The sequence below is a fragment of the Perca flavescens genome, chromosome 2 (assembly GCF_004354835.1).
Source record: "Perca flavescens isolate YP-PL-M2 chromosome 2, PFLA_1.0, whole genome shotgun sequence".
In the NCBI taxonomy this organism is placed as follows: Eukaryota; Metazoa; Chordata; class Actinopteri; order Perciformes; family Percidae; genus Perca; species Perca flavescens.
Genome location: NC_041332.1, coordinates 32,257,561 through 32,278,572, shown reverse-complemented (window position 1 = coordinate 32,278,572; position 21,012 = coordinate 32,257,561). Strand labels below are relative to the sequence as shown.

The window sequence follows — 21,012 nt, the reverse complement described above, 5'->3', positions numbered from 1 at the left end:
GTTGTTGTTTCCAGGTAAAATGCTCTCTGGGGAGGAGGATGGGTTGGAGGATGACGCTGAGAGAACAGAGGTCACCGCTGGTGCCTTCACAGGTGAGATGCACCCTCTAGGAAGCGGAATGTGAAGTATTTGGCAGCTTTACTTTTTAAACTAGATGGTAAAGCCCCATGCAGCAGTACAAAATTGACTGTGTGTGTCTTTCTTTCAGCGGCAGTTGTTGGTGCAGAAGGCTCCTCCGCAGCCCAGGTGGACATCATCACAGAGCAGCCGCGCTCCTCCCAGCATACCCTGCAGCCTGGAGACTCAGTGGACCTCAGTACCTCCTCAGAGCAGGGCGGCGGCGGAGGCGGGACATCTGCATCAGACACTCCTGAGTCGCCCAACGACAACGAGGAGGAAATGCTGAGTCGGAGCTCCAGTGGTGGGGCCAACGTTACTCCAGAGACGGCTGACTACACTACACCAGAGATGGAGGGAGGGCCCTTAGGTGCAGGTGGGACTCTGCTAGGCACTAACGATCGCTCCCTTCCACCCAGCGACTCCTCCCAGACCACCACAGAGGGACCAGACTCCGCTGTCACCCCTTCGGACGTAGCAGAACTGGTCAGTGTGACTGTGTGGGAATGCGTGTAAGATTTAATTTGGTTGGAGAATACAGCTTGAACGTACAGGTCTTCATTTCTGTGTATATGTGTGTGTGACAGCGTGCTTCCCTAGACACCGAGAGACTTAATTACCATGCAGTGCTATGATTAACTATGAACCAAAATGAGTCCTAGTGGCATAGTCCCGGTCCATGAATGATGCTACACATCATAGAGTTAGGATTTGTAGAATGGACAAAATATTCATTTCCCACATTTTTTTTTAACTGTTAAAGGGCAGTATCAGTGCCGTATATGCAGTATATTTTGCATATTTTAGCCCATTACGTACAAATTTCATAAAATTGAAATCCCTGTAAACTATTTCCAAAATTATAGTATAGTGTTTTAAGTTGATATCCTTTCTTACGGATAGCCACTAGCTCCAGTTCATGCCGTACATTAGTAAAAGTAACTTTTTGTTACAGAGTGCTGTAGAAAAATTCTGACAGTTCATGTCGGGTATAATCTGAAATGATAGTGATAATCAGAAGTTTAAATATAGACAATTCTGCATTCAAAGAGAGGATGCTCGTCTTGTTATGGCCTTTTCCCACAGGCCCGCTGTACCATGTCGTCTAAAAGATTTGGGAGCTGGTTGGCATTTATGTTTAATACTTTCAATAAGTAAGTAACTGAGTACAACATGCAAACCACTTGTATGGTCATCTTTCACATCTTATATGGTGTACAGTATTTTGTAATTTATTTAAAAAATTGAATTAGAGGATAAACCTTTTTGAGATGCACCATCTTGTTTAATAAAAGTGCTCCTTAAAATACATAGAATTACTGTAGATGTGATGTCACACACTTGGTTCAGTCATTTGGATTTTTGCTGCTCCCATTCAGAGACATTTTTGTGTGAGATTGTCCACTCTAACAATTCTACCTCTATGGTCTTGCCCCCTCTCCTTTATCCTCCGTACCAGTCGCGCACTCCATTGCCGCGGGTGATTGAGCCGTCCCCTCCCTCACCAACTTCCACCGAGGGTCCCGATGCCACAGACAGCGACTCTTCTGTCTACACTGCTTCCTCTTCCTCTTCTTCTTTCTCTTTCTCCTCCTCTTCCTCCTTCTATGCCACCTCCTCCTCTAGCACTAGTGACCAGGTCAGCCAATCGGACACTTTGAACAGAGTGGGAGGGGCTTGCTTGTCTGAAAACCTTTTGGCTTTTTCTTTCATCACAGCCCATGCATAGAACTTGCCCTGCTTATTACTACTACTTTTCCCTTCTTGTTGTCAGTGACGATACATCATGCCCCTTCTTGTCCTCCTCGTTTTCCAGTTGTTCCCTCCCCAAAAAGCTTTTGAAAGACCTTTTTCTTTAAACAAGCAACCCCAACAAGCAACCCCAACATCCCATGTTGATGGCTTGCAGTGAAGAGTTCAAAGTAGAAGCATGAAGGCCATCTGTTCCTTTTTAATTGTTCTACTTCAGATTTGGTTCCCTCTAGCTTTTTCGAGAGACTATGACAGGCTTTTGTTCCAGCGGAGGCCAAACCTGGAAAAACAAATATTTCAATTTGTTTTTGGATTCAGTGTACTTTATACATCTTGCTAGGAAAAACTAGTTTTCTATAAAATACCATGTGTACTTCATGTAGTCCATGTAGTAAAAAAAATACTTGCTTACTTTATCTTCGAGGAATTAATTTTAATGTTGAGTAGTTTGGATCAAAAGCTTGCTCTTCCTCTGGTGGATTGTGGCAACCATAATTGCAGAGTTCCCAAGCCTGTGCTTCTTTCTCTGTTTAGTTGACTTGCTGTGAATTAAGTGACCCAAGCATGATCCAGTAGAGGTTTAAAATGGGAACGTTTGTTTGACTTGCGGTTTTAGTCGTGTTTGTTATGCTGTGTCTCTGTCCTCAATCCAGCAAATCTAACTCGATAATGAATGAGTTGGAACTATTTAGGTATCCTTTGCATGCAGTTTCATTTCCTATATGTTTCATTTGGTGTTTTTTGTATTGTAAGTTAAGTTCCTCACTAGATATGTTGGCTCTATGTGTCTGTGCAAAAGGTGCTGGATGGCAGTGAGAGCCTGTACTCTGGGATGCAGATCGGGACATTGCAGGATGAAGAAGATGAAGGAGCAGCACCTTCCTCCCAAGAAGAACCCCCAGAACCATTCCTGCAGTCAGCCCTGGGTATGCTTTTGCACACACACAAACACTGAAAACAGGTTCTGTTTATAAGTTAAAGCTTGGCTTATTGTTTCTATGTGTGTTTCCGTGCAGCTCTGAGCAAGCCTCATCTCTTTGATGGCCGAGGTCACAACCGGCAGGGTTCAGACGGCAGTGTGGACCGCTTCATAACAAAGGACGAACCTGCTGAACCCGAACCTGACAGCAAGGTAAAGACACAGCCACGCAAAACCGTCCACGTCAGGTTTTCACACCTGACATGCAAAATGATGCGTCTGTCTCTAACTCTTAACTGCCTGCTTCTTAGCCATCACGGATAAAGGGTCCGATCGGACATTATACAGACCAGGGGGTGGAGCCACTGGTGCACTGTGTAAGGCTTCTTGCAGCTTCATTCTTACTGACCGGACGAAAAAATGGTGAGTGTTATTAAAACTGCTCAAAATATGCCATAGGTGTGTTTTAAAAATGTCATCCTGTTTGCCTACAAAAATAATGATATAAGCCTAAATAAGTACCAATGACACTAGGCCAGTTTTTGAGATGCTCAATATTCCATTATGTAGTAGTTATGTTTATTGGTTAGTTTGATCTATGCAAGACGTGGCTATTATGAAAGCCTTAATAAACCTAGAGCTGCAAATGTTCGTAAGCTTAAAGGTCCCATGGCATTTAACATTAATATGAGTTCCCCCAGCCTGCCTATGGTCCCCCAGTGGCTAGAAATGGTGATAGGTGTAAACCGAGCCCTGGGTATCCTGCTCTGCCTTTGAGAAAATGAAAGCTCAGATGGGCTGATCTGGAATCTTCTCCTTATGAGGTCATAAGGAGCAAGGTTACCTCCCCTTTCTCTGCTTTTCCCACCCAGATGATTTGGCCCACCCATGAGAGAGAGACATCATGGCTTTCAAATGAGCAAAGTGGCAGTTGGTCAAGGCTACAAGGTGTGTGTGTGTATATCTTTGGTGTGCTATGTTTTTACAGGTCTGACCCCTGACAAGGAGGTGCGAGTGAGCGTGAAGGCCCTGGCAGTCAGCTGTGTTGGGGCAGCAGCAGCGCTGCATCCTGAAGCCTTCTTTAATTCCCTCTACTTGGAGCCGCTGGATGGCATTCCAATAGAAGGTAGGGGCATACAAAGTTAAAGAGAACCCTATTTAGATGATGCGTGACACCTGAACAGGTTGGATCTAACAAAGGGCCTATATTGGGGATTTATGGACAAAATTAATATTGCAACACTAATCGTTCAGAGCATCTGAGTTTTTATTATTACTTTAATAGAACACCATCATACAGTTTTCACAGAAAAATGAATTCACATATTTAGAGGCCTTGCCCACCCACGCAGGTGTTTCAACTTACTAGGGCTGGGCGATATGGACCAAAAGTCATATCCCGATATATTTTGGCTGAATATCGATATACGATATATATCCCGATATTTTTTTCCGCAAAGTGAGAGCAAATGTTCAGTCAAAGCCAAAATCAAATATGACCTGTCACAAGTAGTTTCATAGAAACAGTTGCAAAATCAAATAAATAATAAACCGGTTTCTTCACCTGGTTCATGATTAAATGCTCAGCTGTTCAAATAATAAAATGTAAACCTAAATACTGTATAACAGGAGTACCTTTTTTGAAATCAAAGCTCCATATTTGTGATTCGTTCCAAAGGTCAATTAAGCTTTTGATATTAATATAATCTACTTTGTTCAAAATGTAATGCCTCATGCCTGTAAGCCTAGGTTTATAGTCCCATTCTTCCACTTGATACTGCTTCCACTTAAGTAAACTAAAAGATGAACTATCGACTACAAAACAAAGAAACTAATTAATGTGTTAATACAAAGAATATTTATTATGATCGGTTCACAGATCTGAGTCCAAACGGAAACTTCACCCTTCTGAACTAAGAGTTTCTGCTTCAAGGTGAAGTTTAAAACAGACTGAAATGTCCAGGCTCATTCCTCCACTATTTATTTCTGTATGTATTTATGCGTTACATGTCATTTTAACGGGCACTGAGCTCCAGATCCTGCAGCTGCAGACGGTCTCTGCTGCCCCGCTGTAGCTTCTCTCCGTCCGCCTGCCGCCGCAAACTTAGTGGAACTTTCCGCCGATATCGACATACAGGTCGCCCTGGACTACGTGTAAGATCCTACCGATCACCACTCTGTCTTTGGCTGGTCCGATCTGGATCAGCGGGGACCCGGCGCAGCAGCGAGGCAAAGCTGTGTTTTTCCCGGGAAGAGACGCTGCGGCCGCCACGGAGCTCTCAGCCTCCCGCTGCCGCCGGAGCTCAGATTGCTGGTCGGGCGGCATACATAATCATAAAACACATTGTCACCTGTTAAATGTTATTCATTGCTGTTTGTTCTTTTCATTTCCTCTATCGAACATAATTAAGCAGTACAAAAGTCCGGCATCTTTAGCGTTGATCTGAATGCTTCGGACCCCTGTTCCAAGATGGCGGCGGTTTTGACGTATGTTTAGAACCTCAAGGCGACATCTGTGTATATATCTATGGGAGCAAGGATCACATTTGAACTATATCGATATATGCGATATGGTCTAATTCCATATCTCATTTAAAAATATATCGATATATTTTTTTATATCGATATATCGCCCAGCCCTACAACTTACTCAGGCTTATTAGGCCTCTGCTCAGGTTGAGGATTGGTGGAGCTATGCTGAGATTTACTTGAGGTCAATTGACTTCAGAAACTCATAAACTAATGGGTGTGTGAGGGAGGTTGTATCAGGCATTAAGTGAAAACACCTATGTGGGCCTTTAAGAGCCCATTTTGTGGCATTCATTTGGACATGAGAACTGTCGTGATAGGATTAAATGGATGGACAATAAGCAATAATATGGAAGTTTGAAGCCTGAGGGCAGCTGTTTTAGTAGTTTGGACAGCCTCTCACTCTCCAACATGAGCAAAATACTGCAGTTCGAATTGTGGATATCTTTATTGAAATAGCTGGTTGTTTTTGTTCTGTGGCCTTCCACATTCACTTGAATTACGAGTAGTATAATTAAGTTCGCTATTTTTAATGGAACACAATAGGCCTTTTTCACCGCAGACCTTTTGACTTTTCCTAGTAGGAAATGCACAGGTGTTCCTAATAACATTTCCTGTGTTCCAGTTAGCAATGACAGTGTGCCAGGCACTCTGAAACTAAAGCAGCTAAATGGAATTCAGCCATCATTGGTTTTATTATTTACTCCTGTGCTTTTCCAACTGTGACATGTGAAATGTATAGCGTGAGCAGGCCTGTAGTGTATTTTTGACAAATACTGCAGTGGAAGTTACAAAATGTATTAATTGACAACCATATTCAGCACTGTTTTTGACACCGCTCTCTTTCTCTGTCCCCTTGCAGAGCAGCAGTATATCACTGACATCCTGGGTCTCATCGACCATGGGGACCCCCAGATCAGAGGTGCCACAGCCATCCTCTGTGCAGCCATCATACAAGCCGCACTCACCAAAACACGTTACAACATACACACCTGGCTGGCCAGTGTGCAGAGTGCAACAGGTTAGTGTGTGTGTGGTTGATTTGTACAGGAGTGTTTGTTTTGGTGCTGACATGTTGAAAGTTTGGACAGTGTTTAATGGTTCTTCCTCGCCTGCGTGACCTGTTGCTCTCCAGGTAACCCTCTGTCCCTGGTGGACTTGGTGCCTTTGCTCCAGAAAACTCTGAAAGATGAATCTTCCGTCACCTGCAAGATGGCTTGCTCTGCAGTGAGGGTAAGACCTATCTGTACTAGTGTCAGTAATCTGTGCGCTGCATGGATTTGAGTCTGACATTTTATTATGTGTGTTTCAGCACTGCATCATGACTGTGTGCAGCAGTACCTTGAGCGAGCATGGCCTGCAGTTGCTGATAAACCTTCTTGCTCTGAGGGACTCGTCCTATTGGCTTGTTCGCACTGAGCTCTTGGAGACCCTGGCTGAGATGGACTTCCGGTAGGTTCAATTGTTTTTGTGTGGGTTGGTTGGGGACTGTGCACTTTCTAAAATCACTATCTCACAGTCTCTCACGGGAGGACTGTGCACTTTCTAAATCACTTTATCAATAAACATTAACAATGTCCTTTTTAGATATTGTCTTAAATGCAACATCACTTGTATAACCTGTGGTTGCATTCTAAAGATATTCACTCTTTCAGGTTAGTTAATTTCCTGGAGAGGAAAACTGAGACTTTGCACAAAGGGGATCATCACTACACTGGGGTAAGTTCTCCATTACTGCTGTGGAAATGCAAGTCTTTGTTGAGGCTTTTAGACTCACACATGCAGGGTGTATCCTAAAAGTTTTCAACTTGAGATGCTGAGAGTTGAAAACTTCAGTCCTTAATTTGTCCACATTCCTCTCTATCTAGCGGCTGCGGCTACAGGAGAGAGTCCTGAATGATGTGGTCATCTGTCTGTTGGGAGATGATGACCCCAGAGTCCGACATGTGGCAGCATCTGCTGTCAGCAGGTATACTAGGTCTTCTCCTATACTGTATTGTGGGTATATGCACATTTTTGAATATACTGGACTTTACTGTAGACAAGCACACTTAGATTTTTCTTTGGTGCAATTTATTAAAAATTCTTTCTATTAACTCCCCTAATCTTTCCCACATGTCTCTGTGTCTCTTCACCCTCTCTCTCTACTAGGCTAGTTTCCAGGTTGTTCTATGATTGTGACCAGGGTCAAGTGGACCCAGTAGTGGCTATTGCCCGGGACCAGAGTTCAGTCTACCTGCAGCTGCTGATGCATGAGACCCAACCCCCCTCCCAGTTCACAGTTAGTACAATCACAAGGTACATGAGAACACAGACACAAGGTCCTTTGGTGTCGCATCTCGCAGGCTCTCAATGCCATCCTATTACTAAGAAACTATTTATATTAAGATCATTGGTCACTTGTTCCTTCTATGGTACCTACAGTATGTTGTACAGACTATCAGAACTTTGAAATTAAGTCCAAGTGGTTCAATTACAAAGCTCATGACCATATCCCAGAACACAATCTCTGATTGAGGAACTCTGCTCTTCTCTATCTGCCAGGACGTACAGAGGCTACAACTTGTCCAACAATGTGTCGGATGTGACAATCGAGAACAATTTGTCCAGAGTCGTCACTGCCGTCTCCCATGCTTTCACCTCCTCTACCTCCAGGGCCCTGACTGTGAGCTTTCAAACACACTTAACGCTTTACCTTTTTTTCTGCCTGCTGTATAGAAAGTTGGGTGTGTGTTTTTTGTTTTCATGATGTTCAACACCATCTCTTTTGTCGGCTTCTCTGCAGTTTGGCTGCTGTGAGGCCTTGTCCCTCCTGGCTTTAAATTTCCCAGTGTGCACTTGGAGTACAGGCTGGCACTGTGGCTATGTCAGCTCCAGTAGCAGCTTTTCTTCCCGCTCTAGTCTCAACCGCAGCAGGGGCAGGGCCCTCAGGTTTGTGTACCCTCTCTCTAGTGAATTCATCCTTTACCTGTACATTTAATGCCACCTTAGTTGCGTAATCTGCCAGACAACATGCTACTCTTGCTCTTCATTTCCTCTCGTTTTTCTATGCCCACCTGATTTATCTTCTGTCCTTCTCCCTCTGCTACGCAGTGTGTCACAGCCATGTAGTGCTCCAGCCTCTTCAACCTCCTCATCTGCATCAGACACCGAGCGGAGGACTCTGACCGTAGGAATGGCCAACATGGTCCTATCCTTACTGTCTTCTGCTTGGTTTCCACTGGATCTCTCTTCACACCAGGATGCACTTTTGCTTTCTGGCAATCTGCTTGCTGGTGGGTGATATTGTGCATACACATTTTACATGACCATCCTGTTCATGTAGCTTAAAATTACACTGTATTTGGAAACATACTACCAATTACTTAAACAAAAGCAGTAACCTGATTGATTAAACAGTCCCTTAATTATATTCACAGCTGTGGCTCCTAAATGCATGCGCAACCCCTGGGCTGGAGAGGAAGACGGCACCAGTGGTAGCACAAACACCAGCGGAGGCCCAAATAAGATGGAGGAACCCTGGGCAGGGTTGTCTGAGCGCTCCCTGGTGGCCATGTTGGAGCAACTCTTCTCTCACCTACTGAAGATCCTCAACATCTGTGCCCATGTGCTGGATGACACGCCACCTGGACCAGCGGTTAAGGTACACGTCCATTGTTTTGTTATTTGGTTTAAATGGCTCTTAGTCAAAGTGATTATTTGTAATGTACTGGCATTTATCTGCTTATGCCAAGTTGCATCCACAGAGGAAGTCCATTGTATTAACTTTTTGTATTCTGCTCCCTACTTTAAAGGCCACCCTCCCCTCCTTGAGCAACACCCCCTCCCTCAGTCCCATCCGGAGAAAAGGCAAGGAGAAGGATGTCGCTGAGCCCAGTGCTGCCCCAATGAGCCCAAAGAAAAGTAATGAGGTCAACACAGGTAAATGCACACCTGACCATGCACTAGCACAGGTACAGATAATCTGGCTGAGGCGTCTGTGAATATTTAAACATGTTTTGATGTTGTGCTTTTTGTGAGCAGGCAGGCCAGCAGAAAGCACTGGGTCAACAGCTGTGAACAAATCTACCACCCTTGGCAACTTCTACCACCTTCCACCCTACCTCAAGCTCTATGATGTCCTTAAAGCTACACATGCCAACTACAAGGTCGGAACACTCATCCCTTTTAAATTACTTCCTATCGTAACCAGAACAGGTTTACAGCTTTTAGCAGCCTAGATGGTGGTTGGTAGTGGTGTTACTTGTTTTTTTATTTCCTAGGTAACACTGGACCTCCACAGTAGCCAGGAGAAGTTTGGAGGTTTCCTGCGTGCCACTCTAGATGTTCTATCCCAGCTCCTGGAGCTGGCCACACTACATGACATCAGCAAGGTAAAGATATGAAATAGGCTCTCTTGGAATTCAGACAATTTTAAAGTGTTATTAGTGGGAGCAGGAAGGAGGAGGTTCTGGATGATTGGACTGAATGGAAGCAAATTTAAATATTTATAACAACTTAATTAGTTTCATTCATATAAGCCAATGTATAACCACTCCTGTGGCCTTGACTGTAACAATCAATTGAATAAAATGATGTACTATATTTTCTGTCAGTGTGTGGAGGAAATCTTAGGCTACCTTAAGTCCTGCTTCTCCAGGGAACCAACCATGGCTACAGTTTGTGTACAACAGGTCAGTAATCTGTGTTTATGTCTCTGCTTTTATATTTAGTTTTGCATTTTAACATTTATGTGTGGGGTCTTTATGGTTGCAACATTGAGCGGTGTGCTGCAACCGGTGCGACTCCACACAGAGTGAGGCTGGTTCCTGCCGACAGGGCCTGTAAAGGCATCGGGTTTTCCTGTGCGATGGTTCCATACATCTGTATACACAGTGATATACTAGCTAATTCCCTAACTGTTAGAGAAGCATGATGGGGGATGATGTAATTCTCTGCATTGTATAACTGAATCTAGTTTGCTATAAAATAATTTATTATAGAAACGGCTCCTAGGAGAGATAGGAGGATTTTTCTTTAAAAAATAAACTGTTAAAGATATATTTTTGTATTAAGCACAGCCAGCCAATCTGACTGATCTCGGAAACTGTAAGTTAGGTCCCTTTCGGTAATTACTCGGTACAGACTTTAGCCCTCACAAAGCAAAGTCCACTTCTAGACCAAAGTCGCTAAATTACAAGGAAACATTTAAACGGACATATTTCAGGATGCACCGAGATTCAAACACTAAGACAAAATTGGTAATAGGAAATATCCTACAAGACACTATTGGAATTTAATTATTGTTTAGATGCAACGAAAAGATACTGACTTGTCAGATGATGAATATGTTCCATTCTAGACATTCCAGACTAAATTTGAGAATAACCCAGCAGATTTGTAATGTAAGCAAGTTTAGTTTAGAGAAGATAATTTGAAAATGCAGCACAGTTGAACAAACTCAGACTCTAAAGAGTTCTTTAGTAACTGAAGAACTCTTTCTTTAGCTGTTGAAGACCCTGTTTGGCACCAACCTGGCCTCTCAGTGCGAGGGCATCCTGAGTGGACCCAGCCGTTCCCAGGGCAAGGCCCTCCGTCTTGGATCGTCCAGTCTGCGACCAGGCCTCTACCACTACTGCTTCATGGCGCCGTACACTCACTTCACTCAGGCTCTCGCCGATGCCAGTCTCCGTAACATGGTGCAGGCTGAACAGGAGCACGACACCTCTGGGTGAGTTTTAGCAACACACAGATTGGACACAAGAGCTGGCATTGATATTTGTGTGCATGGACTGACATAATTCCAGACAAATGCACAAAAATGAACATAGATCAGGTGGAACATTACAGAACCTGCCTTTTTTTTCCACTTGTAGATGGTTTGATGTGATGCAAAAAGCTTCAAACCAGCTGAGGTCCAACATTGCAAATGCTACACGCAACAGAGGAGACAAGGTAAACTTACACTGTTCTGCTAAAATGTTAAAGCTCAAGACACCAAAGTGTTTTTTTTTTTATTTATTTCTTTTTTTTTTTAATATAAATCATGATTTCCATTGCTCATTTGCTTGAGTAAGGTGCTGCTGTTCTGAAAGCTGTGGGCCTCATCTTTTGATTTTCCAGAATGCCATCCACAACCACATTCGTCTGTTTGAGCCGCTGGTGATCAAAGCTTTAAAGCAGTACACTACCAGCACGTCTGTGGCCCTGCAGAGACAAGTGCTGGACCTGCTTGCTCAACTTGTTCAGCTTAGGGTCAACTACTGCCTGCTGGACTCGGATCAGGTAAAATTTAAAAACAAATACATGTTTTTGCATGAGTTCATCTTAAAATTGTGGAATTAAGCACACTCAAAGATGTATTCTATGTTTTAGGTGTTCATAGGCTTTGTCCTGAAGCAGTTTGAGTACATTGAAGTGGGACAGTTCAGGTGAGTGTTCTTTGTGACTCGTGTAAAAGCAATGTATTGTGCCATTTTCAGAAACCCATGTGTCTCTCAGGCCTTTTTGTAGTACTTGTATTGTGTGTGTTGGTTATACAAGTAATAAAACCTCGCTTCTACCTAACTGTAGATAAACTCAAATATTCCAGGGCTGTCCTGTGAACTAAAATAATACCTGTTCTCGCACAGGGATTCGGAGGCCATCATTCCCAACATATTTTTCTTCCTGGTTCTGTTGTCATATGAGCGTTACCACTCCAAGCAGATAATCAGCATCCCCAAGATCATTCAGCTGTGTGACGGCATCATGGCGAGCGGCAGGAAAGCGGTCACACATGGTGAGAAAAGCCCTACATGCACAATAATTTCTTCTACTTGTAAACACGTCACTGGCTCTCCCTTACATTCCTAAACATTACTTCAAACTAACACAGAACGTCAAAAGCACATTCCTTCTGAGTCTGCAGTAATTACATTTTTTACTTTCCTCTCTCCTCCACAGCCATCCCGGCCTTGCAGCCAATAGTCCACGACCTGTTTGTGTTGAGGGGCTCTAACAAAGCAGATGCAGGCAAAGAGCTGGATACACAGAAAGAAGTGGTGGTCTCCATGCTGCTCAGACTTGTGCAACACCATCAGGTACGGTCACAAATGGATTCAAACGGGCGCCGCATGCTAATGTCCTAAAACATTCCAGCCAATCTTTTCCCTGCCTCACATTTGCTTTTACATGTTGTTGTTGTAGGTGTTGGAGATGTTCATCCTTGTACTGCAGCAGTGTCACAAAGAGAACGAGGACAAGTGGAAGAGATTGTCCAGGCAGATTGCTGACGTCATACTTCCCCTGATTGCTAAGCAGCAGGTAGGGAAATGCATGCAGGTGTATATGTTTGTGAACTCCCTTTCACCTGGAAATTCAGATCAAGTTATTTATATGGTAGGATCAAACATCGTTGGTGCACACTGACAAATATTAGCTATTGAGACTACGAATTGAAAACCCTAGTTTGTCATCAAACATTTGTATGCTATGTCCTCACAGATGCACCTGGACTCTCCGGAGGCGTTGGGAGTGTTGAACACTCTGTTTGAGACTGTGGCGCCCTCCTCCCTCAGACCTGTAGACATGCTGCTCAAGAGTATGTTCACCACCCCGGTCACCATGGTGAGACATTTCATCTGATATATGCGCACACAGACTGGACAGACTTTTGACTTTGCCTGTCTGATGTACCTTAAAACCTTGTCCATTATATATAGATTTTTGACTTGAACTCAATCCTCTGCTCATCCAGGCATCAGTAGCTACAGTCCAGCTGTGGGTGTCTGGTATCCTGGCAGTGCTCAGGGTACTTATCTCCCAGTCCACTGAGGACATTGTCCTGTCACGGGTCCACGAACTCTCCCTCACCCCGCATCTCCTCTCCTGCCACACAATCCGTCGCCTGCATCAGCAGAGCCCCTACCCATGTGACCCACCCACTGCCGACGAACTCGGCATCCGGGAAGCTAATGGCGAGGCACAAAAAGCCGTGCCTGAGGAAACCTTTGCCAGGTTAGTGCGTGTGTTCACTGTCTAGTTTAAGGATGCTTCTGAGATTGAGGGATGTTTTTACTTGGCCCCTGCTTTCTTTTTTTGTAACCACTACTTTGCCCCCAATGTGTCTTATTTTTTTTTCCCTCTTCTCACTTTCACTTGACATGTGTCCCCTATTCCCGTCCTTCCAGGTTTCTGCTCCAGCTGGTAGGAGTGTTGCTGGATGACATTTCCTCCAGACAGGTTAAAGTGGACATTACAGAGCAGCAACACACTTTCTACTGCCAGCAGCTGGGCACACTGCTCATGTGTCTCATACATGTCTTCAAAAGTGGTGAGCTTATATCATTTTAAATGGTCATTTTTGTTGTGTCTTAAACAGATTTAGAATGAAATTCATTACATCGCACCAAATCTGTTGCATTATGTTCTTTGCTATTGGTGCACTTTGAATGGAAGTACACCGTGACAGTCCTTTCACTCTTTGGCTTTCCTGTTCCTTCCAGGGATGTTTCGCAGGATCACGGCTGCAGCGACCCGTCTCCTGAAGGGGGAGGGTGGAGGTGGACAGACGAGCACCGAGGCCGGCCTGTTTTACCCCTTAGAGGGTCTGAACAGCATGGTGCAGTGCCTGATCACCACCCACCCCTCCTTGGTGCTGCTGTGGTGCCAGGTCCTCCTCATCATCGACTACACCAACTACTCCTGGTGGGCTGAGGTGCACCAGACACCCAGGTAAGAACAGATGGTGTGAGTAACCCATTGAAGTCCAGTTTAATTGTGGAGACCTTAATCACACGCCTTCAAGTGGATAATGGAAATATTCTGAAAAGGGAAGGACCCCTCCCTCTCACACCAACAAGTGGGCAGTATAATAGAATATCCTATTAGTGATATAATTGCATCATAACACAAAAAACATTAAGTATCCTAAATTGTACGACTAAAAGGGGGGCAAAAAATCTATTTTTAGTGCAAGACCTTTTTCAAAATCAAATAGCCTGTTAGAACTTGAGCACCGCACTGTGTCTTGTGACAATCGACCCTGTCTCCATTCTTCTCTCAGGAGACATAGCCACTCGTGCACAAAGCTGCTGAGCCCTCACTCCTCAGGGGAAGGAGAAGAGGAAAAGCCTGAGACTCGGTTAGCTATGGTCAACCGAGAGATTGTACGCAGGGGAGCCCTCATCCTCTTCTGTGACTATGTGGTAAGACGCTTAAGAGTGTTAGACAATCCAAAATATTTAGTAAGTAACAAATGGAGATTGGGGGGGAAAAAAATGATTACACAATCCTTTAAAGTTTTTAATGTGTAATTTTGATTTTTCGCACGGAAAATAGTGTCAGAACCTTCATGACTCGGAGCATCTGACCTGGCTGATTGTCAACCACGTGCGTGACCTCATCAACCTTTCCCATGAGCCTCCAGTGCAAGATTTCATCAGCGCTGTGCACCGCAACACAGCTGCCAGTGGTCTCTTCATCCAGGCCATCCAGTCCCGCTGTGACAACCTCAGTACTGTGAGATTACAACCTTCTAGCTCCCCTCTCTCCATCATCCCTCATTAGTCATGTCATCCTATTCATTTATACACATTTAATAACAAAACTTGATTTTCTTTTCTTCTTTACTCCACCTCGTTTAACTACATTCTCCATACTGTTGAGGTTGCCCAGTACCCCTCACTACTGAACATTTTCTTTTTCTATTCATCTACCTTTTTGTTACCATTTCTTCTCTTCTTTAGGTCACCCAGTTTTAGTTTTTTTTTTATATATTATTCAGTTTCATTACTGGTGTAATTGTAACATTTTAAAACTTATGTTCTTTCCTCTCCTCTTCTTTCACTGCTTTTCCTCTTCACCTCCCTCTCTCTTAGCTCTCCTTCGGTCATCTCTTTTCGGCCTTACTAACTGAATCCTCTCCTCTTTTGCAGCCTAACATGTTGAAGAAGACTCTGCAGTGTTTGGAAGGCATCCACCTGAGTCAGTCTGGCTCCCTGCTGATGCTGTATGTGGACAAGCTGCTCAGTACACCCTTCAGGGTTCTAGCTCGCATGGTGGACACACTGGCCTGTCGCAGGGTAGAGATGCTGTTGGCTGAGACACTACAGGTACAGCTTATGGATTGGTTTGCATTTTCTTGTCACAAGGAAATTCTATTTTAGCATCATACAGGTAGAGGCAGCTCTTATGGGCTTATAAGACTCAAATACATCAATACAAGTAGAACCTATTGAGATGCAAACTTTGCATGTCTTTCTCTGAACATTTGATAAAGCCTGTTGATTTCGTGCTCAGGAAAAGGTGTTTGTTTGTACTTGATTTCCCTCAAGTGGATCTTGTGTTGTTCTGTCCCTCCACCCTGCAGAACAGTATAGCTCAGCTGCCTGTGGAGGAACTAGACAGGATCCAGGAATACCTCCAGACCAGTGGCCTGGCTCAGAGGTAAAGCTCTTCTGTATTGCAGCCAATTTAAGGAATAGTTTGTAGTTTTTGAATTCTGTTGCACATTTTACACTTACTTTCAGCATTAGGGGGTATGCGCTTGCACTGCCCACCTGCTCAGACCAGATAAGTGTACACAGCCAAGTAGTTGCATGTTTTAGACCATTTATGTTGCTTGGGTTCCCAAAATAATGTTGAATATAAATGTATGAATATATGTATTGGGGTTACCTAATGAGGTGTCTTAGGCCAAAATAATTGAACATCCTTTACTCTCAGTGGGCTATTTAGGGTACCATCTGCAAGCATTTAAGTTCAGGACAGATTTCAGTCAAATTGGGAGGGGGGGCGGATAAACAAATGTGGCCGCCCACCAAGAGCCTGGTTCTGTCTGAGATTATGCTTGTTTTAAAGGAAGTCTTTCCTTGCTACTGTCGCACTAAATGCAATGTAAATTGTAGAGTGTGGTCTAGACCTCTCTGTAAATGTACCTGAGATAACTTCTGGTGAATTATAGAACCTCTTTTCATCTCTTATCTCAGGCATCAGAGGTTCTACTCCCTGCTGGACAGGTTCAGAGCCACTGTCGCCGACACCAGCAGCCCCACACCTCCTGTGACATCACACCCATTAGACGGGGATCCACCACCTTCCCCTGAGCTGGTCATTGCAGATAAGGTGAGTGAATAGAGAATCGGGGTGTGGGTCCGTATTTCATGTTTTTACAGTGTCTTGATCCTGCAAAGGGAAATAAATTCAAAATGGGAGGTATAGTTTAATTTTTTTATTTTTTGTTTTCAGGAGTGGTACGTGGCTCTGGTGAAGTCTCAGTGTTGTCTTCGTGGAGATGTTTCCCTGTTGGAGACGACGGAACTCCTCACCAAACTACCTCCCACTGACCTCTTTAACATCATGAGCTGCAAGGTGTCCAGATATCAGACCTTGAGGATAAATATTCTTGACCATATTGATGAATTAAAATTATATTTGATTATATTGCATCTGAACCTGTCATTTCCCCCAGGAGTTCAACCTAAGCCTGCTGTGCCCATGCCTAAGTATGGGCATGCAGCGGTTAGCACGGGGTCAGGGGGCGCTCTTGTTGGAGACGGCCTTGCAGGTGACCCTAGAGCGGCTCGCAGGAGTCACCGGGTCACTTCCTGTCCCACACCAGTCCTTCCTGCCACCCGCCCAGCCTCAGCCCTACTGGAGCCAACTGGCTGAAGTGTATGGTAAGAGTGGGAGGGAAGGAGAGATGGTGGATGAAAATATAGAAGTCAGAGTTCTTTTATGTCACAGACTGTGAGATTGAGTCATTTTGAAGTCTCTTAAATGTTGGGCTCTTGAACAAATTGAACTTTAAAGTGACATTATTGAGCATGCGGATTCCTCTAAAGCATTGACTTTGCATTGTGTATTATAAGCAGGATAATATCTGAGGGGGGGATTGTAGGAGAAATGTTCTCCCTTTGTACTGTTGTCTGTTTTTCAGATGAGCCAAGTTTCTACCCCAGGGTTTTGTCGCTCTGCAGAGCTCTGTCCCAGTACCTGCTGAGTGTAAGCCAGCTGCCTCCATCACTACATATCCCCTCTGACAAGGAACACCTCATCACCACTTTCACCTGCACTGCCACGGAGGTAAAAGACCACATATTAAACATGGGATTTTTTATCTAACTTGTTTGACTGATTCTTGCTTATGGATTCATATAATCTAATCATTTGAAAGAACTTTATTTCTCTTGTTTGGTAAGACTCCCAGGCTTGAATGTCAGTCATATAATAGTGATAATAGTGGTGTAATGTTTTGTCTAACGTAATGGGGGCTCCATAATTCCATCCTAATTGTCTGCTGTAAATTCTGATGTTAGATGTGGTTGCTTAATCTTCCATTGTGGTATGGCTCTCTCTTCGCCCAGGTTGTAGCGTGGCATCTCCTCCAGAACCAGTTGCCCCTGAGTGTGGACCTGCAGTGGGCTCTGTCCTGCCTGTGTCTGGCCCTGCAGCAGCCCTGCGTGTGGAACAAGCTCTCCACCCTAGAGTACGCTACACAAACCTGCTCCCTCATTTACTGCCTACGCCTGATTATTGTTGCAGGTGAGGAGGCCGCCAGGACATATTTTATTATGGTCCCATGCCATGACTACCTTGTACTCCAAACTTTCTGCATGTCATTTCAATGCTGATCAAACATTTTGTCTTGGCCTCCCAGTGGCTGTTAGTCCTGGTGACCAGCTTCTGCATCCAGAGAAGAAAAAAATGAAGGCAGAGCGAGACGCCGAAGGAGATGAAGTGGACTCGGCACATGCTGACCGTGAGCACTCACTTAGCGATTCAGTGAAACTGCGGGGTTGTCCTGTTTTTAGTGGGGGTTTTTTCAGGGCTTTTCTTCGCCACTCTGTTTGATGTCAAATAATTTAATTTCCTCTGAGTCGGATCTCGGAGGGAATTTGTCATCATATCCCTTAAACCCTTCACCTGTGTGTTGCAGACCTGTGTGAGTGGCAAGCATGTGAGATCATGGCGGAGCTGGTGGACGGCCTGCAGAGCATCCTTTCCCTTGGTCACCATAGAAACAGTGCATTCCCCGCCTTTCTCACACCAACCTTACGCAACATTGTCATCAGTCTGTCCCGACTGCCTCTGGTCAACAGCTACACCCGAGTACCTCCACTGGTCAGTGTGCGAAAGATATTATGCTTTGAGTTTGTATTATACAGCAATCTATTGGTCTGTTAAAATCACGTGTTGTGTAGGTTTGGAAACTGGGCTGGTCCCCTCAGCCAGGAGGAGAGTACGGCACAACGCTGCCTGAGATCCCGGTCGACTTCCTGCAGGAAAAGGATGTCTTCAGAGAGTTCCTCTACCGCATCAACACACTGGGTACAGAAACATACACACACGTCATGAAATGGGCTTTCCGACAATTGCATTGTCTACTACGGATTACTGCACGTCTGGAATGATTCAGTAGAGTAAACTCTGAATGGCACAATTGCGTCAGATTTTGGTCCGAGTGTGACCGGTGCATACTGTATATTCTTTAGAATGGTTTGGTTGCTATGTGTTTAGGCTGGAGCAGCAGGACTCAGTTTGAGGAGACCTGGGCCACACTGCTGGGGGTGCTGGTCACTCAACCCATAACTATGGACCAGGAGGAGGAGACTCAGCAGGAGGTACTCTCACACTCTCTCACACACTTAAACGCACAGGAGGTTAGTGCGGTTGACACGACTACAGTACTCATCACTCCTATTTGCCTGTATAAGAACTCCCATAATTGCTTACTGTAATAAAAAAACGTGCAAGCATTTGATTTGTGTATATTCAGCATGTGAGCACTGAAGAAATGCGCGCTCTGCGTTTCATGACAGACCTCAGACACATTGGAATAAATAGTGGGAAACTATTCTATAGCCCTCAGTTCCCTCTCTCTCTCGTCTTTTCCATCGGTCTTAAGGTTTTGTTTATTATTTTGTCTCCAGGAGGACTTGGAGCGTACCCAGTTGAATGTGTTGGCAGTGCAGGCCATCACCAGCCTGGTGCTGAGTGCCATGACTCTGCCCACTGCTGGCAACCCTGCAGTCAGCTGTCTGGAACAGCAGCCCCGCAACAAGAGCCTCAAAGCCCTAGAAACACGGTACGTAGTTGTGCAATAGTTTTTTTTTTTTTGTTGTTTTTTTTTTTTACCCAGAATAATTTTCCCAAAATAAGCATTCATTGATATTAAAATGAATATGGAAATTGTGTGTGTGCCCAGGTTTGGGAGGAAACTTGCAGTGATCAGGGGCGAGGTGGAGCGAGAGATTCAGGCTCTTGTGTCTAAGAGGGACAATGTTCATACACACCATCCGTACCACGCCTGGGATCCTGTACCCTCGCTGTTGGCAGCCTCAGCTGGTAACCCATTCACAAAGTCTCTCCCTCCACCCACAGCTGTTGCACTTGCACCTACCACTCCAATTTCTTGTCTAATTTTGCTTCAGCAGGCACGCTGATCAGCCATGAGAAGCTGCTACTTCAGATCAACACAGAGAGGGAGATGGGCAACATGGACTACAAACTGGGACAGGTAATCATAAAAAAGAGGAAGTGGTGGATAAAATGAAACTTGAGGAACAGTGTGTTTAATAGATTATTATTTTTTTTTAGTAGCACAATGTTAAATATTTTCTTTCTCCAGGTCTCCATTCACTCAGTGTGGTTAGGTAACAACATCACCCCATTGAGGGAGGAAGAGTGGGGTGAGGATGAAGAAGATGAAGCAGACACTCCAGCCCCCACCTCCCCACCCATATCTCCCATCAACTCTAGGTCAGTCAATTAGGTCACTTACACATTTCTTCAGTCTCAACACATATGCACTGAAACAAGAATGCACAATGGGACTTATCACTTGTCATGTTTCCATCAACGTATTTTTATGCAACTTTTGAAGTATCTGATTAGAAAATGTTGATGTAAACGGCAAAGTTTTTTTTACGCTCGTTTGAAGTTTTTTCTTTTGTCTTTTTTCAAAAAAGAGCCCATGCACAAAATGGGAGATGGAAACCGCTTTGCCGAATAAGTTGTGACGTAGCGAACGTGTAACTCACGTGACCATAGTCCCGCTATCCATCCGATGGGAATGATCGGGATACGGGTCCCATCCAGTGCTTTGTACACTAGTGGCACAACGTGCGGAGTAGAGTTCCGGTGCGCTATTGCCTGTGCCTCAGCCACATTGGGTAAATTGACGAATTGGTTCAACAGCTTGAATCGTGTGGCCCTGCACACCGCGTATACACAGCGGTGTACGGTTGTTTCCCTGACACCAAATGTCTCTGCCACAACCCTGTATTCTACACAGGTGGCCAGCTTGTACATTGCTACCTCTCTCCATTTAGCCAAAGAACTAAACTTTTTCATTTAGCAAGTCGGTTTTCAGTCTACAACCATGCGTAATGTCAACTTGTGACGAAACTACTCTTTGCATAGCCTAGTTTATTTGCTCTAAACCAGTTGATTTTTAAACACTTCTAATTTGCAATTCCTTTTTTTTTCTTTTTTGTGACATTTTAAGTTTGCTTAAAATTCGCTTGATGGAAAATGACTACTGTCCATCTGTGCTTTCAGGAAGCATCGTGCAGGCGTGGACATTCATTCGTGTTCCCAGTTTCTGCTGGAGCTCTACAGCCAGTGGCTGATCCCCGGCTCCCCGAGTAACCGGAGGACCCCGACCATCCTCGTCAGTGAAGTGGTTCGATCGGTGAGCTACGATGCAGACAATTTCCAAATTATTCTCGAAA

General features: G+C 44.5%; 1 protein-coding gene and 1 non-coding gene across 7 annotated transcripts in view; both read left to right on the top strand.

Annotated features, from left to right (window-relative positions):
- The window catches only part of htt (huntingtin), a 33,500-nt gene that overhangs the window by 5,829 nt on the left and 6,659 nt on the right, over window positions 1-21,012 (top strand). For 3 of the 6 annotated variants that reach the window (XM_028593042.1, XM_028593059.1, XM_028593026.1), the window contains 49 exons: window positions 15-92; window positions 209-603; window positions 2,669-2,795; window positions 2,886-3,001; window positions 3,100-3,211; window positions 3,777-3,914; window positions 6,180-6,338; window positions 6,453-6,550; window positions 6,630-6,769; window positions 6,973-7,036; window positions 7,186-7,286; window positions 7,469-7,615; window positions 7,862-7,982; window positions 8,103-8,248; window positions 8,411-8,592; window positions 8,737-8,960; window positions 9,112-9,238; window positions 9,341-9,465; window positions 9,580-9,690; window positions 9,913-9,990; window positions 10,804-11,027; window positions 11,173-11,251; window positions 11,420-11,581; window positions 11,672-11,727; window positions 11,929-12,077; window positions 12,242-12,378; window positions 12,485-12,601; window positions 12,782-12,904; window positions 13,035-13,294; window positions 13,468-13,610; window positions 13,783-14,011; window positions 14,343-14,484; window positions 14,618-14,797; window positions 15,214-15,390; window positions 15,648-15,724; window positions 16,267-16,402; window positions 16,526-16,648; window positions 16,749-16,956; window positions 17,217-17,362; window positions 17,644-17,821; window positions 17,937-18,038; window positions 18,216-18,400; window positions 18,481-18,607; window positions 18,797-18,900; window positions 19,210-19,364; window positions 19,485-19,624; window positions 19,714-19,796; window positions 19,908-20,038; window positions 20,840-20,972. In XM_028593042.1, the coding sequence (XP_028448843.1) occupies window positions 15-92; window positions 209-603; window positions 2,669-2,795; window positions 2,886-3,001; window positions 3,100-3,211; window positions 3,777-3,914; window positions 6,180-6,338; window positions 6,453-6,550; window positions 6,630-6,769; window positions 6,973-7,036; window positions 7,186-7,286; window positions 7,469-7,615; window positions 7,862-7,982; window positions 8,103-8,248; window positions 8,411-8,592; window positions 8,737-8,960; window positions 9,112-9,238; window positions 9,341-9,465; window positions 9,580-9,690; window positions 9,913-9,990; window positions 10,804-11,027; window positions 11,173-11,251; window positions 11,420-11,581; window positions 11,672-11,727; window positions 11,929-12,077; window positions 12,242-12,378; window positions 12,485-12,601; window positions 12,782-12,904; window positions 13,035-13,294; window positions 13,468-13,610; window positions 13,783-14,011; window positions 14,343-14,484; window positions 14,618-14,797; window positions 15,214-15,390; window positions 15,648-15,724; window positions 16,267-16,402; window positions 16,526-16,648; window positions 16,749-16,956; window positions 17,217-17,362; window positions 17,644-17,821; window positions 17,937-18,038; window positions 18,216-18,400; window positions 18,481-18,607; window positions 18,797-18,900; window positions 19,210-19,364; window positions 19,485-19,624; window positions 19,714-19,796; window positions 19,908-20,038; window positions 20,840-20,972 (6,995 nt within the window). Of the gene's footprint in view, window positions 1-14; window positions 93-208; window positions 604-2,668; window positions 2,796-2,885; window positions 3,002-3,099; window positions 3,212-3,776; window positions 3,915-6,179; window positions 6,339-6,452; window positions 6,551-6,629; window positions 6,770-6,972; window positions 7,037-7,185; window positions 7,287-7,468; window positions 7,616-7,861; window positions 7,983-8,102; window positions 8,249-8,410; window positions 8,593-8,736; window positions 8,961-9,111; window positions 9,239-9,340; window positions 9,466-9,579; window positions 9,691-9,912; window positions 9,991-10,803; window positions 11,028-11,172; window positions 11,252-11,419; window positions 11,582-11,671; window positions 11,728-11,928; window positions 12,078-12,241; window positions 12,379-12,484; window positions 12,602-12,781; window positions 12,905-13,034; window positions 13,295-13,467; window positions 13,611-13,782; window positions 14,012-14,342; window positions 14,485-14,617; window positions 14,798-15,213; window positions 15,391-15,647; window positions 15,725-16,266; window positions 16,403-16,525; window positions 16,649-16,748; window positions 16,957-17,216; window positions 17,363-17,643; window positions 17,822-17,936; window positions 18,039-18,215; window positions 18,401-18,480; window positions 18,608-18,796; window positions 18,901-19,209; window positions 19,365-19,484; window positions 19,625-19,710; window positions 19,797-19,907; window positions 20,039-20,839; window positions 20,973-21,012 lie in introns of all 6 variants that reach the window. The other 3 variants (XM_028593034.1, XM_028593050.1, XM_028593018.1) reach the window with 1 other exon arrangement.
- Window positions 10,052-10,181, top strand: LOC114549102 (small Cajal body-specific RNA 14). The gene has a single exon (XR_003691512.1).